General features: G+C 40.2%; 1 protein-coding gene across 16 annotated transcripts in view; it reads left to right on the top strand.

The window, feature by feature from the left end:
- Window positions 1-677: 677 nt before the first annotated feature.
- Window positions 678-27,340, top strand: part of picalma (phosphatidylinositol binding clathrin assembly protein a) — a 61,685-nt gene continuing 35,022 nt past the window's right edge. For all 16 annotated transcript variants that reach the window (XM_039777187.1, XM_039777185.1, XM_039777184.1 and 13 more), the window contains exons 1-2: window positions 678-808; window positions 997-1,241. In XM_039777187.1, the coding sequence (XP_039633121.1) occupies window positions 1,112-1,241 (130 nt within the window). In that variant the 5' untranslated portion in view covers window positions 678-808; window positions 997-1,111. The remainder of the gene's footprint in view (window positions 809-996; window positions 1,242-27,340) is intronic.

Here is a 27,340-nt window from a genome sequence, read left to right as displayed (position 1 = left end):
ATGGCGACATGACCGGAAGTGACATTAGTGTCCTCCAAAATAAAGCCTCGAGGGAACCCTAATCACACTGGTTTTAACATGAACCCATTACACTGACTAGCTTAATTCGTAGGAGCAGCCCACCAAGTGTGGGCTTGTGAAAAAATAGGCTACAAAAACACATTTTATTAATTCAGTTAAATTTGATTTATAGTGTCAAATCATAACTATGTTATCTCAAGACACTTTACAGATAGAGTAGGTCTAGACCACACTATAGAGTCAATTCAATTCTCCCGAGAGCATGCATTTGGTTGGACGGGTTCTATTCAAGGCAAAAACATCAAACCGAACAGTTTTTCTGCATTTTTTTTAGACAGGATGAAGGCTACCTTATTTTAGCAATTTTACACAGGTGAAAAAGGGCAGTTTGTTTTATGTGGGTGTTAAAGAATATATCCTGATCAAAGATAACTCAGGGCAATGCCATGCAGAGTATATATCTTAAGATAATGAGCTTCGGATGTCATAGTGGTTGTTCATTTTACATCACTTTTTTATTTTTCCACTTTCTAAATTGAAGATTACCTGCTATTTATATATGACTATAACATTGAAGGGGGAAAACATGCTAGTATAGTCATCTTTTCTTTTCCTCTTTTCTTGAATTTTCCTCAATTGAGCTTTTATTGTGGAAAACTGTGTCCGGAAGTAACATCTATTTTTATTCTATCTCTGCATTTACCGTTACGGTATGTGACTGAGAAAGGCTTGTACGTTACGGGAAGAGGAGAAGAGACTGTAGACGAGGGATCGATTATAAGACTGGGTTCGTATCTTTCAGTCATGGAGATTTTATGGATGGTTCTTACTGCAGATTCAGTCAGTGTCTTTAACTAAAGTCGGATGGAATTGTATCTCCCATCAGTTAGCTAGCCAGTTAACGTCAGCCTACAACGTAACGCCTGTGCTGCCGTCTCATTATTTCGTCTCTGTCGGTCTCTCTCTTGTCTCCAGTGTTTTCAGGTGGCACAAAGCCTTTGGAGATCGACACCGTCCACAAAACCCAAGTCATTCCGCTGGATTTGGAAACGTTTCTGTAACGGTGACCGTTTATTTGATCCGATACGGGATGTCTGGACAGAGCATTACAGACAGGATAACCGCCGCTCAGCACAGTGTCACCGGCTCGGCGATTTCCAAAACTGTGTGCAAGGCGACCACACATGAAATAATGGGACCAAAAAAGAAACATTTGGATTGTAAGTATCCGGTTTATTGGTTATTGATATAGCTGTTTTTAATTGCTTTTGTGATTTAACCTGAATCTGAATGATGTGTCTTGGTTATGAGGCCTGCACTTAAGTTACATGTAACTTAACGCTAACGTTACATCAGTGTAACCATTCTGAGGTAGTTAGTCTACTATTAAAACTAATATACGCGTTTCTGCAGACATTCAATAGATAGAAGTCGTTCATTTCATCTTAAATAGTAGCATGGCTAACCGTTTTGACAACTGACAAGCAGTTTGCCAATGACATTGTTAGCAGCTGGGGTCCTTCGTGCTGAGTCGTTTGTAACGGTACATTTTTTTTCTTTTAAATTATTAACCACATTCTCTAGACAGCCACATTATTTGCTTGGGCATACACAAATACTTTAATCCGAGTAGGAAACTGTGTTGGCTAGCTAGCTCTGGAGATATATGACTGATGGAAATACAAAATGTAGCAAGTTAACAAAAGAGTTAACTTACTTAGTTGGAAAGGGATCATAAGTTCAGCCTGAATTGTCATGAATCATACTTCGATTTGCCGTTAAGGTTCCACCTAACCACTCATATTTAAGTAATATTTCAGCTCTTAGAATGGCCAATAAGTCCAACTATCTTCTTCTGCTAAAACATGCAATGCAGCAGGTAGCAAGCCGAGTCTATTCTTAAGCTAGGCATTGACTTTAAAATAGTAGCTGCCTGATGCATAATTAACTTTGGCTTATTGAGTCGACTCCTATATTATAAAAGGCATACAAATTATGTTTTATGTATTTTGTTTGTGAGAATGACACATACTGAGGCATATGTGATTGTTTTGAGACTCTGATTACTTTGAAGTCAGTAGAATACTCTGTGTATGCCAGCAATTCTAGTGACTGTTGAGTATGTGCTTAGTGGCTGTGGGGTTGTGCACTTATACAGCTTTATCAAGAGCACACAAGCAAATAATCAGAAGGGTCATCAAGACCAGATTAATTGTTATCAACTTTAACAGTCATTCTCTTTCAGTGCATTTGGAGAGGTTTGACTGGTGGACAGTTGACACAGCCTTTGCACATCCTGACCTTTGGGTAGCGTTTGAGTCTGTATCTTTTCTCAGACCTGCATGGTGCTGTCAGGGGCTCCAAAGTCAAACAGATCTCATGTATACATTTCCCTGCTTATCTTTGGTATTATTAGTTCATACTCCGCATGCATAGGATCATGGAGCTTTTAAGTCCTAATACACATTGATGACTGGTTCCCCCATACATTTACTGTGAACCAGTATCGACAAGATTTGTCAATGAACTATCAGCTTAATTATAGTCAGAGCAGCTAAGTCAACCCTGTTTCCAATGTAAAAACAAGGACTCTCAGACAGCTGAATATGAATGTGCTGCTCCACTCTCTATAGTTCTAGTATACTTTTACCAAGTTGGTAGCACTTTGGTCCACAAACAGTAAAAGTGCAGTGCAACAACTATGCAAATTGCTCATCGCAGTTTAATTTGAGTAGCATCCATCAGTCAGCCTGTTGTATAAGGTTCTCAACTAATGCCTGTTCTACAGCCATATTTATATTTGAGTATTCTCATGTCAGTTGGTTGTAATTTGAAATGTGGTATTATCTATAAGCAAATATCGTGTTAGGATGATCATTGTGTAGGAATTGATGAATATATCATTTTTTTCATCACAGTGCTCTTTGCTGTTATATTAACTGCAGCCCCTTGGTACGATGTGGGATCCACCTCTATTTACCTTTTTATATGTTTAGGCCTAGCTTGAGCAAGGAGTGCCATGTTTGATGATGGAACATGGAACATGGGTGGGTTTTTGAATACCTCCACCGTTCAACTGATGGAGTATGCAGTAATGAGATCATGTCCCAGTGACCTTGCTGATTCCAGACAAGCAGGTGATGCATGGCTCCTCTGTGGAACTGCTGAACTGAAGCCTCTCCCTTAGGTTTGAGGTATTGAAAGAGGGCTGAGGGGTGCACTTGTGTTAGGAATGGCGGCTAGACACATCAGGGCTATACCTGGCTGCTCAGGAAACTCCAGTATTCCTCTTGTCTGGGTTGCAGGTGAGATATGGCCCTTAGCACAATCTTCGTTGAGTTTGCGCTGTACCACAGTTCACATTCTTTAACACTGGTATGCTAGATAAACTCAGTCACATAATGTCAGAGAGACTCTGCAGTTACCAGACAGGGGTAAGGGAAGGGTGAACAAATCATCCTCTGCTGCCAGCTTTAGCTTATTTACTTGCATCTTTGTTTAAAGTAAGTGTGACATTACTTGGACTAAGTGGGTTTAGTGCAGTTTATTCCCCCAGCAGTGTCTATGAAACTACAGACTTTTGGACATGTGTCTTTGTAGCTCTACCATTTTGTAATGTGTAGTATTTCCTACACTGAGAGTTTCTATTGGCTAGTGGGCAGCCCCAAGTGCATCGCAGCAATGTTTTTTTGTTCAGGTTAATTGCCATTATGTAAAGTTCATTACACACTGCTGTTAAAGTGCTCAAAGGTCTCTCATTGGGTAATGAATATATGAAGTCAGCAGTGGCTGATGACCTTTGGTACTGCCATAAACCTCTTCATTCAAGACAATTCCCACAGGATTTGTAGGCCATATGATGTCCTGTGGTCCGTGTTACATTATTTAGAAGCTGCAGGTACCCATGTGTTAATTGATATTGGTGTCACATGCTTTCCAATCTGATGTACAGTTGTAGTGGTCAGAGAGGCTGCCTAAAATGTTTTTTTCTGCTCTATACCCCAGAACTTAGCATTTCTTTCCCTCCTGCCTCCCTTCTCAGTTTAGTGGATATTATTAGAGGTAGACATCCAGAATAGTAGGTCATTTGTCAGTGTTTTAAAGTTTTGCAGCAGAAAAAAAACTCATGTTGGGACATTTGTTTAGGCAGATGTGAAACACCACTTCCTTTTGAATATTATGATTGGTTCACACACACACAAGCAGTAATGTCTCTAAGAACATTAGAGCGTTCTAAAGCTGTCCTGCTCATTATCGATTTGTGATGACTTTGTTTTCACTCGAGAGAAACAGCCTTGCAGTAGTGATACTTGCTAGCAGTTGTTTTAGATTTTAGTCAAAGAGTGCATGTGTGAAAGGGCTTGGTGATTGGAGGTTTATTACAGGCTATACACCTCCAACAAGACATTTGCACCACTTCCTGTTAAAGGTTACAGAGGGCTTGGCAAATTATGTATTCTGCTTACGTGGGTGGTTGAAATTTGTCATGCACATTGTTTCGTCCTATTTTTTTACATCAAGGGTCCATTAATGATTGAGACTATAACCAACTACTCAAACTGATCTGCTTTTGTATAAAATATATACATTCACTGACTAAACTTAACCTAGAAAAGCCCATGTATTAAAAGCAAGTAATGTTGAGAAAGCCTCACCTCTCCACCTTTGGGCGATCCATTTGTTTACTGTTTGACACACTTTGTAATCTATGAGGTTATTGAGTGAGGTGCTAGTCTAGATGTTCTGACAGTCCACACCCCAGGCCTACATGCAAATCTGTATGGAATGAAACTGCAGCGCTTTGAAAGCTCTCATTCATCTCTCACCTGTTTTGACTTTGATGGCTTGATTGTAGCCTTGGTTTCATCTGCTTCTCTGTTAGCTCCATTTAACTCTTGCCCACTAAAATTTGATGGCCAGTGAGGCAAGTTTACATGGCTGGCTGTGGTCTGACATTGTTGTTCTGTTAAACTACTTATAATAGGAATCTGGGTGTACTGAGTTTCTGAAATTGTGGTGGTAACCTAGGTTTAGGCCTACAGTGCAGTGCCAGATAATCTACTGGGAATGAAATGGTTAAATGTTTTGGCGAAGAATTTTAAAGGCATTACAAAAATGTTGACATGTTCTAGAAATAAAATGCAAAATCTCTAGTTTCTAGAGCAGGTTTATTTGAGGGGTCAGGAGTGACCGTTCATAATTGTAGTTTGGTGTTATTGCTTTACTTGGCAATTGTATTAGCACCTGCTTGTACAGCATGTAGTATTGTTAAATTAATGGAGGGTGCATGTGTTAAATCCCAGTATTGGGTAAATCATTAGCGAACAAGATGAGGGTGATAACAGTGCTTTGCAATTAAAAATGTTTCACCAGTTTCACATATCTTGGCCTCCCAACTGAGGTGACGGTGGTGGCCACTCTCTTTCTTCCCAAGTTTGTACTCCCTGGAACATCAGTCATGGCAGGCACACTAATATACATCTGTATGTGAGCACCCTCCCAGAGGCCCTACCCCCCAGCTTCACCCGCCCCACGCTAAATGCAGTGCCGCACAAGAAGCATGTGACTGCAGTGGCATCAAGTGACGGCCCTTAAAAAGAGTGCTGACACCCTGTCCACCAGGTGAGCTGAATGGAGCCCACTGTGAAAGGCCTGTGAGGTTCAATAGCATGACTGAAGCTAGCTGTCATGACGCGCTTGCTCCTGTATTCCACCAGAGCCCATTTATGTAGCGGAGCAGTTAACCGTAGTCGTCATAAATCCGCCGAATTTAAAATTCCATCACAAAGAAAGCGGAAGGAAACGGAAAAGACATGCATTCGGCAGAATATCCTGCAGCACCGGAGCAATCCTGGAATGGGAACACAAAGTATATAGACTAGTCAACATGTGACACATGTCTGTCATCTGATTCTATAATCTAAAATGTTTAAATTTCATACAGTATGTTTCAACACAGAATGCTTCATCACAAAATAATAGCTAGCGGGACACTGCCCGTCTTTAAAGTGGATTGCAGCACCTCGTTCGTTGGGTAGATTCGGTTTTCATTTTGGAATTTTGATATTCCTTTTTTGTTATCAATTCAGTAGAATAACATAATCCTTAAGTGTGTCCATTTCAGCTCAGTATGCTGTTGTGTACTGTCGCGTTTCTCTTCTCACACACTCATGCGCAGGTGTGGAGCTGAGAGAAAGGTGCAGTTATGACTCCATCGGCTGTCTGCTAACTAGTTGCTCTCACTACTATTATTAGCTGCTCTGTCTCAACAATGTCAAGCTGAAAAAAAGGTGCATACAGGCTGAAATTCGCTGTGGTATCGGGATTATGCTATGAGAAGAAGTGGGCTATCCCTTCCATCTCATCTGAGGAGAAATGTCTGGCTGAGTCGAGTTATAACTGAGCAGTCTGTGTGTAGAGGTCTGTATGATTATACTGAAGCAGCCAGATGTCATTTAATGAAGGTAGATGAGTATTTTTGGCGCATAGATTGTAAAAGAGAGCTTGCAAGCCCAGGGTTTTCTCTGGGATTTTAGAGCGCTTAGGTGCAGGTGACGTTGTAAGCTCATTTGCATATTTAGAGACGTCATCGCTCAATTATTTTTTGCACAAAGCTTAGTGCTTATCGGTTTCAGCAAGGGAGATATTTCTTTTTTTTAAGATTGTTTTTATTAATGTTTTTTGACAACATATGAACAAAAATATAAAAATCAACACCCAAAATACAAAGCAAGGGAGAGATTTCTAAAGCAAAATGTGGAGTAGGAGCTTGTCACTAAAATCAGTCCTTCCAGAAAAACGAGTTTTTTTGTGATTGTTGCGGGCAAAAATCCTTGATTATGTGGCACGTTTTCTTAAAAAATGCGATAGAATATGCGGGATATTTAAGCAATTTTATGCGATGAAATTGCGGGAACTTGCAAAAATTGCTGGAACTTGCAAAAACTGCGGTTTGATGAAAAAGAGAAAAAAGTGATTTCCCCAACACCCTGCTTTTTTTTTTTTTTAAACTTTATTTAAAAAAAATAGTTTACAGCTATTCAGTCATCACAATACGTAAACAAATAAGATACAAAAATATATACAATTAATATAATATGAAAGTAAAAATAAAAGTAATAGTCTAAACAGAGGGAAATAAAAGATACAAAAGAGACAGACTTTCAAAAATCGTTAATATAGACAGCAGGAGCACTTAAACAAAGAAATGTGAGTAGACCTCAGATATTAAGATAGCTTTCTGATACCAACTTAAGAGACTCAAAGTCAAATTCAACCTCCAACACCCCGCTTTTCGATGAAGTACACGTCGCATAATTACGTCACTTCATAACGTTCCCATGGCAACAGGGGAAAATGGCTGCTCTTGTGTGAAGTAAACGCAACATTTTTCAACTTTCTGCTAAGATATATGTGACTTTTGCAACAAAAATGCGGGGATTATGAAATCATGCAAGCACCGCATATTTAGCGTAGAAATCGGCAATTTATGTTGCGAAAGTGCAGCGTATTTGAAAAAATGCGGCCCCCGCATGAATATGCGGACATTGGCTGATTATGCATTGAATTATGCGATCGCATAATTGCGTTTTTCTGGTGGGACTGTAAAATGACAATAGTTTGTCCACCTTAAAGGTCAGCCCACCCTAAGTTACGGATAGTGTGTTCCATCAAAGATCCTCTATACTAAAGAGAGCGCATTTCAAGCAGCGCCAATGGTATGAAACGGTACACACTTCCTGTTCCCTAAAGGGGCGTGGCCTCGTTTGACCGTGTAGTGAATGTCGTGTGGATGAATAAAAAGCATTTGAATAATTTATTAATATGGTCTGTTGCTAATGTTAGATATTTACAGAGCTAAAAGACATATTTAGCATCACAGAGATTAGTTTTGTTAGGGCGTTCATAAACTTTAGCTGACGTTAGCTTCTCTGTGTTGCCGAGTCTCGCGAGAGTTTGATCCTGAGACAGAAACGGGTCTCAAACTAAGTTAATTTTCTCCTGATGTGTCCGTCTGAAAAATGCCATTTTAGTGTCAGAATGTTCTGGAGATATGTGGCTTGTGAGAAATGGGTCCAATATTTACTTTTGATCGCTCATAATCTGTGTTCACATTCACTTCTCCCATTGGAATCAACACACTCAGGACCTGCTGCTAGTCTCCTAAAGAGGCGTGGCAGTGGCGGAGCCCACGTGACAGATACAGAAAACTACCTCGAGTTGGGGCGTCTTGGTTCTAAACCGTCTCTGGTTCCATTTACTTCTGAAGTCAGAAGCTGGAGCTGGGAATGACGTCACACCCGAGTTGACTGTGTTCCATTTAACAAGTCTGAATTCACTGTAGGGTTAGCTCTAGCCAAGTTAGCCATTGTTAGCAATACCAGTTGATAACAACACATTAGGCTGTTTTGTGCATACAAACAGCATAATAGCATGTCCATGGATAGAAGTTGGACTGGACTGTGTGAACGAATGATTTAGTAAGACACAAATAAGACCGAAGTGCTAATAAACTGTATGTTACTACAGCTTTCACTACTGTTGATGCACGGAGCAGCCATGTTGGATTTTGAGTTTGGGGTACTGTGAGGTTGTCTGACTTTCCAACTCGGAATTCCGAGTTCAGGGGGCGCGTTTCAGACTTTGAACTAGGAAATTCCGACTTCCAAGTACAAATGGAACACACTATGAGCCTGGCTGGAGTTTTCGCTAGCTCAGTGGTTGCTATGCTATCCCCCTTCACTTCAACCAGCAGGTAGCAAGTAAGACACGGGAACTTGGCTTGGGTTTTAAGGAGTAGTAGCATTTATACAGATAAACTGTACACAGACTGCACTGCTACGTTCACAGCTATAGTGTCACTGCTAATGTCACTTATCAACACACACACTTTGCTCTCTCTCTTTCCCTCTCTCTCTCTAATGCACACTCACTAACGGGCTGAAGAGTGCACAGCCGTCCTGTTCATACCATTTTATACAGTCTATGGTTCATAGGCTTAGGCGGTGCGCAAAATTGCGTAGGCATCTATGGCGTCTATGCTGTATAATGACAACGAAAACCCTACAAAACTAAACTCACAGATAAAAACCCTGTTTTGGAGAACATCTTTTTATAGGTTATATTATTATATTATTACATAATGCAAAATATCAGAATTTTGCACTGATGTGGGTATAGTTTTAAGGGCTCAATGTGTGCTTTAGCCCACATTATGTTCAGAGTAACTGAATCATAATGATAGACGTTTCCTGAAGCTGAGAGTGTTCCTAAAGCAAGCCTTGGATTGCCAAGGCTAAACAGCCAACAGGAAGTCATTACATACCCCAACCCCTTTCCAGAGCAGGGGAGCAGAGCTGATCAAATGTGAGATTGGTTGGTATACGTTTGATGTATTTCCTGGCAATTATGCTGCTGATTACAAGCATACATAATTCCAGCAATCACACTTGGCCACTGGAATGCCTTAACTGTTATAATCATGTAAACATGTCATCATGCAAACATGTTATAATCATGTTATCTTGAAATTCCACAACATTTCCAATCTGAGCTGCATCTAGTTGAGAATTGCTTGGGCGTTATCCAAAAAGGAAGTACACACATTTCGCAAACCCGCTAAGTAAAAGCTTAATTTAAATGCTGACCTCTGTGTCATAAAGTGGCTTTTTGTACCACAGATCACTAATTAAAAGTCAGTGGGTCCTTGTATGGTCTTCTTTTCTGGTGCTTTGTATATTTTGCATGTGCTTCCTTAAACATGAAAAGCTTTGTCGCTGGTATCTAGCAAACATTTGTGAACCAACTTTGTTTGATGTGTTGTGGGCTCTGTTTAATAAAGCTTCTTATTTAGCAGATATGGTTGAGACTCAACACCACCTATAAAATCTGACTATTAAAGCCTTTAATGGAAGTTACTGGCAATATAGATTTATTTAGTTTCAAATGAAGGTATAACATCTGCTGTTTTGTTTCACCACTCAAGATCAAGATCAAAGTAAATGGAATTGGTTGATATTTTACAACAGTGCTGGTTTAATGTGGCCACTGTTTTGCATCATAATCAGAAGTCTATGGCAATGTCACTAACCCCCCTCCCCGACCCGTCTTTAAACACGGACCCTGTCTCGTTTACCATGCTTTGTAGGTGTCATCACTAGTGCTGCTCAATTATGGAAAAAATCATAATCACAATTATTTTGGTCAATACTGAAATCACGATTATTTAACACGATTAAGAGGTTGCATTTATTTCCATTTTATTTAATGTATCAAATCACAAATCACAAGAGTTATCTCAAGACACTTTACAGATAGAGTAGGTCTAGACCACACTCTATAATTTACAAAGATCCAACAATTTCAGTAATTTATAACTTTAAAAGCAGTAAAAACATCCAGAACTGTGCCCTTGATACTTTTCTCGTTTGAAAATTTTTCCTCATTCGCAACACAAGGCAATATAAGAGTTTACTTGCAAAACGTAATGTGCAAAATAATTGTTTTTTTCTGTTTCTGTGATCATTAGGAGCCAAAATCGTAATTGCGATTAAAATTTCAATTCATTGGACAGCCCTAGTCATCAGCATTCATATAAGTTAAAGGGGTGATAGAATGATTATATAGGGTATTTACGGTTTGAATTTCGTCACGCCACTTATAACATCATTCCCCAATGTCTTATAAAGCTAACCATTGTGTCCGATTTGATTTTAAGGCATTTTTACGGACGCGAGGCGTCTTTGTAGGACGAGCAGCTGCTTGTTATATGTCCCATTCATTACAATGGGGAAATACCGCAGCTAGCTAGCTACACTTTTGCCATAACTAAATTATATTTACAGTTTGAATTTCGTCACGCCACTTATATAACATCATTCCCCAATGTCTTATAAAGCTAACCGTTGTGTCCGATTTGATTTTAAGGCATTTTTATGAACGAAGGCGTCTTTGTAGGACCGAGCAGCTGCTTGCTATATGTCCCATTCATTACAATGGGGAAATATACCGCAGCTTGCTCACTTTCGCGAACTAAAGTATATTTACAGTTTGAATTCTCCCACGGCATGAATATTACAGGTTCCTCAAGGTCTTACAAAGCTTAGCTAACACTTGTCCGATTTCGGATTTCAATTGAATGTATTTTTGTGAATGTCAGAGTTAGGAGGAGGGTAGCTAGCTCTCATTGATGGACTCCATCTCACCGGGCTCTATCAATGAGACTTCGCGGACAAGAGGCGTTTATTTCCCGATTGTTTGTTTAAATAACTCAACACACATACCCATTATAAGATTAACTGGACGACCTCGCGGGGTAAGAGATTGCCGGGTAACAAGCTCGCTGACACACCGGTCAGGGGCGATGTTGCAACCCAGGCAGCACCAACACTGGCACTAAACTCCGACACACAGTCGGAGAAAATTTGCAATTAGCCATCCATTTTTCGTAAAGCGGCTCTTTTTGAGCTTTATATGGTTGATTTCTCGCATAAAAAAAATTTTCAGAAGTGAATTTTGTAATGGAATAGCAAAGATCTGCGTGATCTAGCTAGATTCAGAAGACTACCTGATCTCAGGTCAGTTCTGTAGCCTATGTAAATGTTGGGGCGTGACCGTTCTCTTAATACACCCATGGGCTGACAAAGGTTCCGGTTTTTGGGAGGTTGACGTCAACTTCCAGCTTTGTTGGGATTCGCCCGTTTTCAGCGGCAGTTTCAAAATATGAGATTTTCATAGTAAAGGGGTGTCAATGGGATTTTGAGCTTCTATGTATGTCCTATTTACCCACCGAACTGTCGTTATTCAACTATGACAGGGTAAAATCGGTTTTGCATTCTATCACCCCTTTAAGAACTTTATCATTAATTAACGCAATTCACTTGTTACAGCTCAACAGTAAAAAAAGCAAAGGAAAAAAGTGATTGAGTGGTAAATAAAAATTAAACAAGATAAGAATAAGTCAAATTTATACAACTTCACTTGCACAGGATATGTAAACAAATTGTTTACAAGAACCCGAGAAGCCGAGTTGCCCTTCTTGCTGTTGGACTAGTTAGTAATATTTGCTAGCTTGCTATGTTTTGGGTTGCACTTGCTTGGTGTTAGCTTGATCACTACTGCACAGACTTTGGCTCCAAAATTACAAGATGGCAGCGCCTGTATCCGGTATATTTTGGCTTAGCTAATGGATATTTAATAGAATTGTAGCCCTCCGTCCGCCTGAAGGGTCGACTCGTCGTTTTTTTTTGCAGCAGATCTTGGCTGTGCAGCCCCACTGTGAAGTGACGGACTCTTCTGCAGTTGGCGCAGACAAATGGAGAGGGGCCTGGTAGAGGAGTGGAGGCTGCTGCTCACAGTTTCCTCTTCTGTCTCTACTCCTGCAGTACGGAGGAGCGCCTCTCCAGTCTGCTTCCAAATGCTGCGCTCATTTGCGGCTTCCTCTAGTTGTTGGTGTCTGCCTGCCTACTTCATGTAGCGTATGCAGACATCTTTAAAGCACAGGCACGGGTGACCGACAGGCATGGAACCTGTCGGCAGCTCGCTGCCAGGGTGGCTCCAGCGAGCCAACCGGGGTCCATCCTGTGGACGTGGCCAAGCCAACTGAGACGACGCTGGCTCAGTTAGGTTCTTGTTGAACTACACTCTTTTTGACAGTGACAGGTTGCTGGAGACTTTGTACTCTAGATATGTGAAGGTGTTCACACAATCAAGAGTCCTGTTGTTAATGGAGATGGAGGGTGGGGTTTTGAAATCCTGGCAGATGACATTGGCCTTCTTAATGCTTCTTAATTTTTTTTTTAAAGCATGTGAGAGCAGTAGCACTTACTTCCTATATCCTATTTGGGAAAGAGTTTACTCATAGCTTCCTTTTCTCATGTTCTCAGTGGACAGTCAGCATGCTCTATCTGATAAAAGCAGCCATCCTCACTGGGCTACTTAAAGGGAAATTTCAGCTGAATATATCTTTAAATTGGGTCACTAATGTAGTAGAAATGTGAAAAGAAAATTGAAATTGGTGCCTTCTAGGCCGAGATAAGCCAGAAAATGTGTTTTTGGCTCATATGGGTGAAAGACACCAAATCCCAGAATGCACTTGCTTTGCTGCTGTATGAGGCCACTCCCAAGCCACGCCTACCCTTTACAGACAGACAGTGAGACGATCAACTCAACAAGTGTGTTTTATTGTCATTTCAACAATATACACGAAAAAACGTTTCACCGTGGCTCAAGTGGTGTTACACATTTAAAACATGCTTTTTTTTGGCCACAGCTGATACATTATCCGGACTTCTTTCAGCGGATTGATTGATAGCTCCAGAGTGAACCGAACTGTGTCCATGGCAACCCTCTGCTATGCATGGCAACGGTGTGTTATCCTTAGCAACGGTCTGTTATCAAGAAATAACAGACCGCATTCTACATTAGAATTCAACCAAGCCATGTAATAAAAGAAGACTAACACATAGCTACTAGCATTAGCTCTTGGTGGGCTGTGTTATAAACATTGAGTATAAACACAGCCGTACATTTGCGTGGGACTACATCCCACGAATTGCATCCCTAGAATTGTCGGGATTTTACAGTCACAAACTCCACCAGCAGTTAGCAGTTAGTTGGATACAAATCACCCCATTTCTGCAACAGGCAGTCCGTGGTAACACAGCCCACCTCCACTAGTAGTCTTACCCGGTGACCGAGCAGCAGGCTGGATTGTCCACAGCAATATTTCCACAACAACAAAAACACAGCACAGCAGTCTCTGAACTCGCGTTGGGAGTTTCGTTGAAGTTGGATGTAGTCCAGTTTGTTTAATGAGCGGACACTTGCAAGCAGGATTGGTGAACAGATGGCTGGCTAGCGTTAGCTTTCCACCGGCACACTCGTTCAACGCTCCCCGCTGATGAGGTCACTTTACCGGCCACAGGAATCGACCACCACCGCTGGTCTCCGTGCAGGCAAAGCTTGCGTAGTGTGTGGAGTATTGCGTCTGTAATAAAGTGTCCTGCATATTCTCCGATGTGTTCCAATGTATCCCGGTGGTACACGTGTGCAGTAGTTTGAATGCACATAATTGTTGTTCTAAAATTTCCGTCGGGATGAACAGTTTCTGCTCCTGCTGAGAAGCGACGATTCAAGATGGCTGACACCTTTGTTTTTTTTCTTTTTCCGCGGCAATTCCGAAAAAGGTCGCGGACCAACCCCTATGGGCTATGCGGAAGTGGATCCTAATACAGGCTGTAGTCTTCTGCCTCTGGGCAAAAAAAACTCAGATGATGCAAAAATCGTCATTTTGCGTCATCTGAGGCTTTTTTCCAGACCCACAATACAGAGATCTCCCCTCTCAGGTGGACATGAGGGAGGAAAGCATGGTCATTCAAAAATACTACCAGGTTTCTACTGCTACAAAGCTTAATGCTAATCGGTGAAGTTTCCCTTTAAATCCCCTATCTTGTCATGCTCTCCTGCATGAACACAAACCCTCCCAAAATCCTGAGAACCCTTCATTTCACAACGAAGCCCTTGTCGGAGTTCTACCAGCTGCCTTGTTTTACATTAACTTTCTGTTGTAGGTCATGTTTTCTCAACCTATCACATGTTGACCTTGCAACCAAAATCAGTTAAGCGATCTCGGAGATGTTGGCGGAGCTCATAATGGCCACCAAGATGCAGCCTACCATGAGCTTTCTTGCTGCAAAGTGCTGCATTAAATGTGCTACCATCCCCTTTGTTTAGGACTAGCTCTATTGTCGGGTTGCAAACACATGTTATCAGGATTTATTTCCCTCTTTCCCTTCTAGTTTAACTCCAGTTAAAAGTCCCCACTCTACAGTAAACCCAATAAGTTTATGAATTTCCAAATGCCTGTATATGGTATTACTAAAATTATAAATGATAATGAAAAATGTTCAGCTAATATATATATATATATATATATAGCTAAAATGAGCCTGCTGGCCAGCTAAAATGTATGCAGGCCATTCCAGCCCACAGGTTGTGTGTGGGTTCTATAAGCTTCTTGTTACAGTGCATTTGATTACTTTTTATTGTGTGCTTTTAGTGGCCTAGCCAACAAATGAAAGAGAGCAGGAAATAATGTTCTTTTTGTCTTATCTGGCACACTGTGTTTCAGGAATTTTTGCTGACAGAAGACTTTAAATGCCAAGAGCTATGTTAATGTTGTCTTTGGAAATAATTGCATAAGGATGATGATTTTTAGAAAAGCTGCCTTCAAAGAAAATGTGTTTTGCGTAGGCTTTTAACAATTTCACTTCTGTTTCAGTAAGCATACATTTTAGGGAAGTTGGTGGGTTCCACACAATGGCCATTTCACAACGTTAGTTTGACACATTCTCAGAATACCACAAGGTAGCTCAAGCCAGTCAGCGACATTTAGCAGCAGAGGCAATTATGAGAGACAGCCGTAGAAGAAACAAGCCGCTGCTCTCTCTAACCACACTCAATGCTGCAAAGTGGAGCTCTTCCTTTGGGTAGATAACTCTTTCAGACCTTGTTCAGCAGAGCATATTTGACCCATATGTCATTCACACTGCAGATTTCTGATGAACTTAAAGGTCCCATGACATGGTGCTCTTTGGATGCTTTTATATAGACCTTAGTGGTCCCCTAATACTGTATCTGAAGTCTCTTTTATATAGACCTTCGTGGTCCCCTAATACTGTATCTGATGGCTCTTTTATATAGGCCTTAGTGGTCCCCTAATACTGTATCTGAAGTCTCTTTTATATAGACCTTAGTGGTCCCCTAATACTGTATCTGAAGTCTCTTTTATATAGACCTTAGTGGTCCCCTAATACTGTATCTGAAGTCTCTTTTATATAGACCTTAGTGGTCCCTAATACTGTATCTGAAGTCTCTTTTATATAAAAATTAGTGGGCCCTTAAATATTATTTATAAATTTTTTTTTTAAATTTTTTTGTCCTTAAATATTTATTTAAATTTTTTATAAATTTTTAATTATTAATTTTAATCTGATGTCTCTTTTATATAGACCTTAGTGGTCCCCTAATACTGTATCTGAAGTCTCTTTTATATAGACCTTAGTGGTCCCCTAATACTGTATCTGAAGTCTCTTTTATATAGACCTTAGTGGTCCCCTAATACTGTATCTGAAGTCTCTTTTATATAGACCTTAGTGGTATCCTAATACTGTATCTGAAGTCTCTTTTATATAGGCCTTACTGGTCCCCTAATACTGTATCTGAAGTCTCTTTTATATAGGCCTTAGTGGTCCCCTAATACTGTATCTGAAGTCTCTTTTATATAGACCTTAGTGGTCCCCTAATACTGTATCTGAAGTCTCTTTTATATAGACCTTAGTGGTCCCCTAATACTGTATCTGAAGTCTCTTTTATATAGACCTTAGTGGTCCTCTAATACTGTATCTGAAGTCTCTTTTATATAGGCCTTAGTGGTCCCCTAATACTGTATCTGAAGTCTCTTTTATATAGACCTTAGTGGTCCCCTAATACTGTATCTGAAGTCTCTTTTATATAGACCTTAGTGGTCCCCTAATACTGTATCTGAAGTCTCTTTTATATAGACCTTAGTGGTCCCCTAATACTGTATCTGAAGTCTCTTTTATATAGACCTTAGTGGTCCCCTAATACTGTATCTGAAGTCTCTTTTATATAGGCCTCAGTGGTCCCAACACATACACGCACACTAGGGCTGACCCGAATGCTTCAACACTTCCATTGTTTTAAAATGTTCCTGTTATATATGCATTACCCCCTAAATCCTGAATTAGGCCTGTCGCTATAGTCAGTAAACCAATTAATCGCATGATAAATGAAAATGAGCTCCATAATTTTTCCAGCCGCGATAGTTTCCATTTGCATACGCACAACACGGTTTCCACTATGTACATGCAGGGCGCACCGCTGCTCCTTCAGCTGTTTATGAAAACTCATAAAGTCGTAATGACACGACTCTGCAGAGCAGTCTGCTCTACTGAACTCAAGCGAACTCATCCGCTCTCTCTCCCCTTTAGTGTGAGCAACTGGAACAGTGACAGGACGTCATCACTCGTGAAGTCATGGCAACCAAATAAACAACAGGGCGAGTACACTTGTCACTCAATCTTAGGCAAAGGGACAAACGGCGACGAAAGCTGCGACAAGAAATCCGCACTCACGCGATCCCTCTGCCTTTGACTCCCTGCTGCAGGAGGCTCTGTATTCCTCCGACATGCTGTATTAACGTTACTGTTTTAAGACCGGTTTCCAGGGTGGGAGTGGGGGTGCACACCGCTCAAAACCAACATGAAAAACGTAGCTAGTAATGTTCACTCAGCATTTTGTTTTGTTGTTAAACTGTGTGTAAAATGAGCGGTGACCTGAAATTACCGGTTTCAGGTAACGGCACCCTACGGACTATGGTACTGTCTATTTGCTTGATGGTTTCAAGCCAAAGGTCGGTGGCTAACAGCAACGTTATTGTTCATATTTTGGCACAATTTTTCTGACCGTTGTAGTGGTCATAGTGACTGAAAGTGTGATGTGAGATGCTAAAAAGAAACATATTTCAGGTAACATTAACGTTTTGATTGTGTTTGGCGTTTTAAAATGGTCTCTCAACGACAATATTATCGTTTATCGCAATAATTTCTGGGAGAATTTATCGTCCAGCAAAATTTGTTATTGTGACAGGCCTGTCCTGAATAGCCAATGAAATAAGGAATAGTAATCCCACATCATTCATTTATGTATAAACATTAATTAGAATTCAGATTTTTAGGCGGAGCGCTGTTTGTTGTGTCTGTGGGGGTTACCAGCACCGAAACTGAAAGTTTGACCATGTGAGGGCTAGCAACTCAGCTGCAACCATGTCTGGAATAATTTCAGAATTTGCAAAGGTGACGCCCAAAAAGCCGAGAGCCAGATATACCAAACGAAACTGGTATATCACAAATCTACAACGATTTTGGCAAATCACCAGGGGCCTCATATATAAAAGACTGCGCAGCTTTCATACTACAATATGGCGTACGCACAAAACTTGAAAAGTACGTTTGCACAGAAATGTTCACATGTCTAAAAGCGGGCATGTGCCAGGTCCTGCACACATTCATACATCTTCCTTCATACATCCCAATCAACATGAAATAGAGCGCACGTGAACAAAAAACTGGTGACAGGGCGGTAAATGCCGTGGGCTCAGAGAATCGAACTGCGGCAGAAATAAAAAAAGATGCTGTCTGATGTCAAAGTAGAAATCAGGAGAGTCCAGCAGTTGTCCACCTGTGAGCAGCGGGGTACGCACAATAGCTGTATACAGATGGTGACTCTATGCATTTCTTAAGTGGATTTTTTATTTATTTCATGTTTAACAGAAGTTATTGGCCTACAAATTAAACAGTTAATAGTATTTCCTGTTTGGGTTTTGGCCTTTTGATGTGAAACATTATCTACATGAATGATCAAACGTTTATGGTATATCAGGATGTAATTTTTTTTCATAGACGTATGACAGTAACTGTAGAGTAAACTTTATTTTGTAATATTTGGTGATTTTTGGCACTTGTCAGCTTGAATTTGCCCAGTTACAGAGCCAGACAAGGCTTTGCGGTCGGCCCCGCACATTTTTTTTAGGGCACGTTAACTTTTATATCCCACGTGTGTGCTTAAAAACCAGCGTACGTAACCTTTTCGTGCGTAGGCCCCAGAAAACTGTAAGTAACCGCTTAGCCTTCATAAAGTATTTTGAGTTATATTTATATTTTTTTTTATATAATTTGGTTGATGTGATTGTCCAATCCATACTGACTTATAAATACTTACCAAATACCAAATAGTTTTCATTTCAGCTCCATGGTAAGAAATCAACACTTCGAGTCGGAACACTTACATAACATAAGGTCACTTGGATACAGGAAAATAGGGAAATTTAGTTTCTACTTGTCTGTACATCAAAAGACTTTTCCTCTTGCCACTCTCATTTCAGTTTATCTGTGCATAATCAGTTCAGTGGCTTCAGTCTAGGGCTGGGCGATATGCAGAAAATCAAATATCACGATATTCTTGACCAAATACCTTGATGTCAATATTGCGACGATATGGTAGGATTGACAGTTGGTGCTTTTAACAAAATATTATTTGCACAATGAGATTTTTGCTAAATAATCATCAGAAATGTAGATTTAATGGGAGACACGTGACCTGCAGAGAGGATGGCTGCTTAGCTCTTTCGCTCCCGCTCCTATTCCCCCATTTCAATGAAAAATTACCTTTATATTTAACTTAACCTTTATTTTTGGGCGTGTTGTGGCATTTAAATGTCCACCCTGTGAGATGCCGAAACCAAAAAAGTCCGCCAAACCTCTTTACCCCAACCACGAGTCGTCTGATGAAGACGAAGGGGAGCAGGGTAACGAGCTGACTGCCATGCTAGAGACGGCCATGGAGAAACAGCGAGAGTTTATGGCGGCGCAGTTCGCTGGACTAAATGGAAGGCTCGACGAAATAAAAACAGAGATGTCTCGTTGCACTAAGGATATTGCCAAGCTGCGTACTGACTACAGCGACATTTGCAAAAGACTCGGCAAGACGGAGAACACCACCAAGAGCAACGAAGCTAAGCTAGCGGCCTATGAGGCTAAGCTGGCGCACAACGTGCGTATACTGGGCATTCCTGAGGGCGCGGAGGGACCCAACGCCACCCAATTCATCTCCACAAACCTCCTAAAATGGTTCCCTAACCTGGGTGACCAACGGATGGAAATCATGCGAGCCCACTGCGTCGGCCCTCCGGCTACTGGTAATCGAGGCCCCCGGACGCTAATATGCAAAATGCTACGTTTCACCGACCTGGACAAAATACTCCAAGCTTCGCGGAAAACACCTGTCAAGCTCCAGGACCGAGAGATTCGCTTCTCTGCCGACTTCAGCAGCTACACGGTAATGCGGCGACGGGCTTTCTCCACGGCCATAGGAGACGCCAGGAAGCGAGGGTTCCAAGCCTTTTTACTCTACCCGGCCAGACTGAAGCTCATCCACGGGCAAGATCAACACATTTTCGACTCAAGCACTGAGGCCGAGGATTTTCTCAATACGAAACAGGCGAATAGGAACGACTGAATGGCCGCTGGACAAGATCTAGCTGAATGAACATGCCCAGGACTGATGGCAGACCCTACATGTTCAACTTTAACTAAGCCCGTCTATCAGAGTGTAAGTTCATGGACGCTGACGTATGTTGCTCAACATATACATGCACTGTAAACCCGAACGTTCAAAGTAATTAAATAGATTAAGTAGTGTATACTCAAAGTTTTAGAACAAGTTCTACTAACTTAATTTTGTCAAGTTGGTGTAACATGTTCTTCCTTTTTGAGTATTGTTAACTAATATTTTTTGATTAAATGGAACTATTTTGTGTATAAGTAAGCATAACTTAAAAACATAACTTAAGTACAATGTAATAGAATTGAGTAATAACATACTAAGAATGATAAAGTCCTGTTATTTCTATTGTTTAAAATAGGGATGATTTAAAAATAAACTGAATTTATATAGCACATGTTAAAATACAATAAAATCTCAAAGTGCTTTACCAAATAAGTAAAATCGATCATAATAAATAAATTGCAATAGCAAATGGTCTGAAATGCATTAGACATTAGTGGAGGACAAAATGTTTTTATTTTATTTATTTTTTGCTTCATCAGTTTAATGTAGCCTATATATTCTTTTTATTTTTATTTAAGCAGCTGCAGGGATAATTTTGTATGGAGAGTTAATCTCTGATTCAACCTGCGAAGCAGAAGGTGGCGCTAATTTGCACACTACACTGATTCCTTACCGCTCTTTGGAAAAACACAGAAGAAGAAAAGTTTGAACAACGCAGCAAGGCGGGAAGCAGCAGACAGTAGGGTTGCAGAAACTACCTCGCGCAGCAGCAATCAGGCTCACTGGACTTACTGTAAGTTTTGAATGTTAATATTCATTGCCTTTTACTTCTTTTATACATTTTGTATGTGTTTGTCTCAGAGAGCGTAGACCTTCTCCAAGCCCCCGCCCTTCACTGGCTTATCAGGGAGTCTTGTAGGGATTGGCAACTTGTCAGATATAGGTTAGCTGCTAAAGAGCTAGCTAGCCACTTAGCCGCGACCAATAACGTTACCAGAGACTATTTAGAAGGACTTTGGCACGTTCACGCCTCCAGCAGCACAACTAGCGACCTAGCTACCACTAACCGACTCCCTGAAGAATTTGACGACGGATGAATCTAGTAATCACACGCTCATTCCCCGCTTAAAGGTGGTGTTAGAAAATTAGTTGTTAGTAGAAGCACTAACAGACACCTCATTATACGATAGTTAGTTTTTGTTGCTGGAAACTTTCAATAGTGCACAAAAGAGCATAAACGCCTCAAACTGAGTTCCTACACTGCAAGTCGCGCTTCTCTGTGTAGCTTCTAGGAGGCGCTAGTTTTAAATTCTGTGTGAGCAGACTGTCTGAGACACGGAGATTGCTGTTAACAGAACGAGTCAACTGCCCGTGCCTGCCTACTGTTGCCTCGGTTTTAAAACAAACGACCCTGCTGGAGGCAAGCTGCTTTTCATGACAAAGATGAATAAAGTAAAAACCCTTAACAGTAAAGCTTTGGTTTGTAGAAATGGTATTATTGTTGATTAACCATGCACTAAGGTTCAAGTGTGGCTGCTTTTCTTTACAGTAATGTTAATTTTGCTTGATGGCTTTAGTAACTTGACACTTATGGGGATTAAATGAAAAGATCATTAACAGGGAACATTTATAAATGGAAGTATTTATAATTTGACACTCTTTGAATCTTTTAATTGTTCAGTTTCAGATCAGTTTATGCCTTTGCATCTTGCTGTTCCAGTTTCAAGAAGTTAAGGAAGATAACTGGAGATGTGATAACGATACCAGGTAATCCAATGAATGTGAATTCTTCTATCACCCCCCCCCCGCCCTCTAAATACCAATAACTTGAATTGTTGTTTTTTTCTCAGACAAGGTTTTAGTGTGGTAACCCCAAATCATACGCACTCCCACATACACACATCATTGTTTTTTCTACTTGCCTGTTTGATCAAAATAAAGTGTTTTGCTGTATTTAAGTCAACAAATAATGAATGTGTTCTGTTCACGAATACTACTAATCATATTTTACTTAACTTTGTATTTGCTTGCAAAAATTGTTGAAGAAGACTGAGAAGAAACGGCCCTCATTAGAAAGATGATGGAGACCACATTTCCCCTCGCGCGACAGACCATAGTGATGTCCTGCCCACCAGTGAACGACCTCATGGACCTCTGGCTTGCTCTTAAAATAGAGTCTGAGGTAATATGGATCAGCTCTCTCTTTTTAAAAGTGAAAATTGTGATTCTTACTCATTTGGCTGATATTTTTGCTTTATGAATGTGTGCAAGATTCTTCAAATTGAACTGTTTTTTAATAAGTGTTGTTGCTGTATTCTCCTCTGGCTGTTATTTCTATGTAGTTGTATGCAGAGTTCCAGCCGGATTACAAATCAGAACCTGCCCAACACGTGCTATGCTGAGCTTGACCGCTATCTTCCTCGACTGATGACCTTATTCAGACGGAAGGCATCAAAAACTGGGAAGACAGCAGATGCTCTGGCTGAAATTTTAAAAATCCACGATGAACAGGTAAATAGATTTTTACACATTTCATAGGTTGAACCAGTAGAACATTGAACAGGTTCAATGATTGAAATGAGCTTTTGACTTTTGCAATTAGTCCACTTTGTTTTGCCATTTGTCTGATTGCATTAAAGATGTTAACAGGTTATTTGTGGACATATGTTCTGTTTGGACTGTTTAAAATCAGCTTTATGTAAACTCTTCAGTATATGCAATTCTGTTTTTATCTGAATAGGAAATCCATGACATACACACAACCGCACTACTGTTCTCCACGTCCTTCCTGTGTATCTGCGTAAGGACGTCTCTGGATGTTTAAGAACCTGCACAGTGAGTCTCCTTAAGTCACTAACAGATTCTGCTGTGTATTATCTAACCCGTAAATATTAACATTTTATTCAATGTTCAGTAAAACATTTTCTTGTAAATGTCCTTGGTTTCAGTCAGCACTTAGATTCTCTGGTATTTTGGCTGATTCATGTGTGCAGAACATGGATCTTATGTTTTCAACTCTTACAATGAGACCCAGGTCTCTTTTGTAAAAGTGGTATTGGATTTCAATGGGACTTGGTTAAGGAAAGACAAATTATGTCATCTGTTCTGTTCCATGTGTTAGTTTGTGATTAGTATCTCTTTTTCATTCATTCAGGATGAGTCTGATGAGCCAGAGCTTGATGGTGTTGCAGTGGGCCTCATTACTTTCATCGGTGACCATGACGCAAGTCCAGTTCACTACCACCCTGTGAGAATCACTGTCGTCATTGAAAGTGATGCCGTGGTCAGCCTTCCCAGACTTGGCGATGCCTTCCTGGTAATCTGTGGAGTGATCTATGCACTACACCTCAGCTATCCCAAAGCACTGACCAACACTTTTGAATTCACTCTAAAGATTTAACTTGGTCTAGAAAGTGGTAAACTATCCCCGAGGTTGCAGACCCTCAAGAATGAATTAATGATGTAGAAAGTCATCTGAAAAAAAGGCTGCAGGGTAAAGCATTATAAAAGGCTAGTTCAAAGTTATCTCCTTTTGTCTAAATAATGCCTCAAAAAGTTACTGCACTACTGCAGGTGTTCAGCCAATAGGCCCAAACTACTCAATATGCCTTTGTTCTTATTAATATAATGCAAAAGTAGCGCTAATGTTTTGTATGTTTTAATGTTTTTCTTAACCATTGTGGGCTGCGCAAGATGACTCACATTTCACTGTGCATTTGATATGGTTTGTAAAACCATTTAATTTACTTTAGAGTTTTAAGTGAAAATGTTCTTAAACTCTATAGAATATTTGAAATTTCATCCAAATTGCTGCCCTGTCGCCTTACTCAGGAATTAGCAAAGGAAGCCAAAAGCAGTGTTTTTTCTTTTATAGCTGTAACGAACGATAACTTCATTTTGGTATTATTGTTTTTGATTACTCCGATTATTTTCCTGACTATCTGATTAGTTGTCTGGTCAATATCAGAAATGTGTGGTAAATATTTATTTCCTAGGGCCTTAAAGAAACATGCCTACCGTATTTTCCGGACTATAAGTCGCTCCGAGTATAAGTGCATCAGTCAAAAAATGCGTCATGAAGAGGAAAAAACATATATAAATGCGCCCGGACTATAAAGTCGCATTTATTTAGAAATGTATTTCACAAAATCCAAAACTACACAATAGCACCCAGAACAACAGGCTGAATACGTTAGGTGTCCGGTATGTTAACGTAACACATTAACAGTTATTAAACTATACAATAGCACACAGAACAACTACCAGGCGTGGCGGCGTAGCAAGCTAACTGCACCGTTGACAAGCCTCTCCCAGCAGCACGTTGTTCAAGCACCCATGTGTGACTCGTTCCTCCAGCTCTGGCCATCTTGCTTTCAGCCCGCGATTAGCCGATTAGCTTTCTTTGTTTTCTTCATTGCATAAGAGTCACCTTTTCGCCAGTCCCTCACAAGTTTCTCCCTTGTTTCAAACTTTCTTTCTGCTGCTTTCGATTACCGTTTTCGGCTGCATATTTTACTACCTGCAGTTTATCTCTTTTCTCTTTCTCAGTTGTCTTTAGGAGCAGCATTCTAGTTGTCACAAGCATATAAAGCCCTCTTGCGGCTGTAGATGGTAATGTGTTCAGTATGAATTAACATTTAAAAACATGTTAAATTATATATATTTTTGATATACAAAGTCGCACAAGTCACAGGACCAGCCAAAGTAGGAAAAAAAGTGCGACTTATAGTCCGGAAAATACGGTACTTATTGGGATTTATTCACAGTATCCCCCAGAGTTAGATAAGTCCATACATACGCTTCTCATCTGTGCGTGTCGTATCTCTGTCTGGCCGCCCCATGCCTAGCTTAGCACAGATCCTGGAGGTATCTGGCTCCATCTATGCTCCTAATAAGTCACAAAATAACGCGCAACATTTTTCCTATTTACATGTTGTGATTTGTACAACATGTGCTAAGCTGACGCTAGCAGTGGGTGCGCCAGACAGAGTTACAACACACACTGAGATGAGAAGGGTATTTATGGACTTCTCTAACTCTGGAGGATACGGTGAATAAGACAAAGTCCCATTAAGTCGTGTGTTCGTTTAAGTGACCAGGAACACATTTGGAAGGATAGGATCAGAGAATTTTGAGTTTTTCTTCTTAAAAATCTCTCAAATGTATTTATTTATTTAATATACAATTAAAGTATATAAGTATATTTTAAAATTATTTTTTATTTTAATTTATAAATGTTTTTCTATTTAATTTTAACATGTAACTGTTCAAAAGCAGACGTTCACGACTTTAAGATATATTAAGTTAGTTAAACTTAATGTAAGTGAGGCAATCGGTTGCCTAAAAAATTTTAAGTTTTGAATCACATGTTTTTAAGTAAACAAACTCAACATATTTGACTAATGTGTACTTAAAACAATGACAAAACAAACTAATAAACATTGAGTTTTATTAACATAAAAATTGTGTGGTTGTGTACTTATTTTTTTAAGTTCTGTGAACTTATTCCTGTGGTTTGAAAACTCAAAACTGTAAGTCATAATAACTGAAAATAATTGAGTTCCCTTAACAGAAAACTAAGTCATATTAACTGCAAATATTTGAGTTGAGCTAAATGAGCACTTTTAATTTAACTGTTATCAAAAGGTACAAGTAGCAATTCAACCAACCTTTTAAGTTCGGAAAATTTTGACTTTTAAGTTAATCAACTTAAAAAAAGTGAGGCAACTGATTGCCTCACTTTTTTTGAGTTCTGGTAACTTATTCGGGTTTACAGTGTGTTAATGGATATACTCGTCTCTCTGCTGTGTCGTTTTTTCCTTTGTAATGGCCTAGCTTCCCTGCTCACTACCAATATACAGTGCATGCAGTGCGTTACCTTATTTCTATCTAACATTGTTATACATCTTGACTTTGAAGGTGAAGCTAACTCTTGCAACTAAGTTCATGGCCAACTTTGTGCGGCTCCTATGTTTTGTATAGCCTTTACAATCTAAGGTAATTCATTTTTAACTGCCAGTATCTGACAGCTATTTTCTTTAAGGGGGGATGGGCGGACCCGACAGACAATTGCCCGCTCTCTCAGTGCCAAGTGCCTGATGTTGTTAGGGAGAGATGTTTTTCTTTTTGTTTTTCTTTTTTGGTTCTTAACTCACCTGGTTCTCGGTGTGAGTTTTGGGGTTGTTGGCGATAGGGTATTGGGGGGGGCTAGATCTTCTTACCTTTATTGTAGCACAGCCTTCATCATCTCTATTTGTGTCCATGATACAGGCTTACATGTTCGTACTAAATTGCTTAATACATTGTATAATGCTCAGGTCATACTTGCCCCACAATTGAACCATGACAACTTTACAGTTAGCTAGTTGGAACACGAACGGATTGAATGGGCCAGTTAAGCGTGCGGCCTGTTTGGATTTACTCCGTAGAAATCACATTGACATCGCATTTATCCAAGAGTCCCATCTTAAAGCATCTGATGTACAGCGGTTTGCTAATAGACATTATTACGTGGCAGCATCAGCCTCTGTCGACTCTAAAACCCGTGGCTCTCTTATCGTTTTGAAACGCTCTCTGTCCATAACCATACTCGATAAATTTGGCAGTGTAGACGGCCGCATTTCTTACATAACAACTATAATAGCTGGGCGCAAGTTAGCATTCATGTCAGTATATGCACCTAACCAAGTCGACCCTATATTTTTCACCACACTAACTGAAATTATGTCCAACATGCATGATTTTGCTATAATCATGGGTGCGGATATGAATGCGGTTATAAACCCGGCCTTAGACTGCTCGAGCCCTGCGGGACACTGTTCTCACTCTCAAAGCTCTATTTCAGCTTCTCTGTCCAAATTTATATCTGACTTCAGCTTAATTGATGTATTTTGTGCGGTCAATCCTACGGTTAGGCAATATAGTTTCTATTCTAATAGGCATAAAACCTACTCCCGCATTGACTACATCTTAACCTCTAGCTTAATCTCAGAGATCCATAATGCAGTGCTTTCTCCTACTCCACTGTCTGACCATAGCATAATTTTAGTTAAACTTACATTACTAAACACACCTACCAGAGCAGCTCGCTGGCGATTTAACACGACTCTGCTCAAGAATGAAGAATATTGTGTCTATTTCCGAAGAGAGTTGGGCAGCTTTGTGGCTGAGA

Source organism: Perca fluviatilis, chromosome 16 (assembly GCF_010015445.1).
Source record: "Perca fluviatilis chromosome 16, GENO_Pfluv_1.0, whole genome shotgun sequence".
NCBI lineage: Eukaryota > Metazoa > Chordata > Actinopteri > Perciformes > Percidae > Perca > Perca fluviatilis.
The sequence above is the reverse complement of the archived record's forward strand: the minus strand, read 5'-3'. Positions and strand labels throughout refer to the sequence as shown.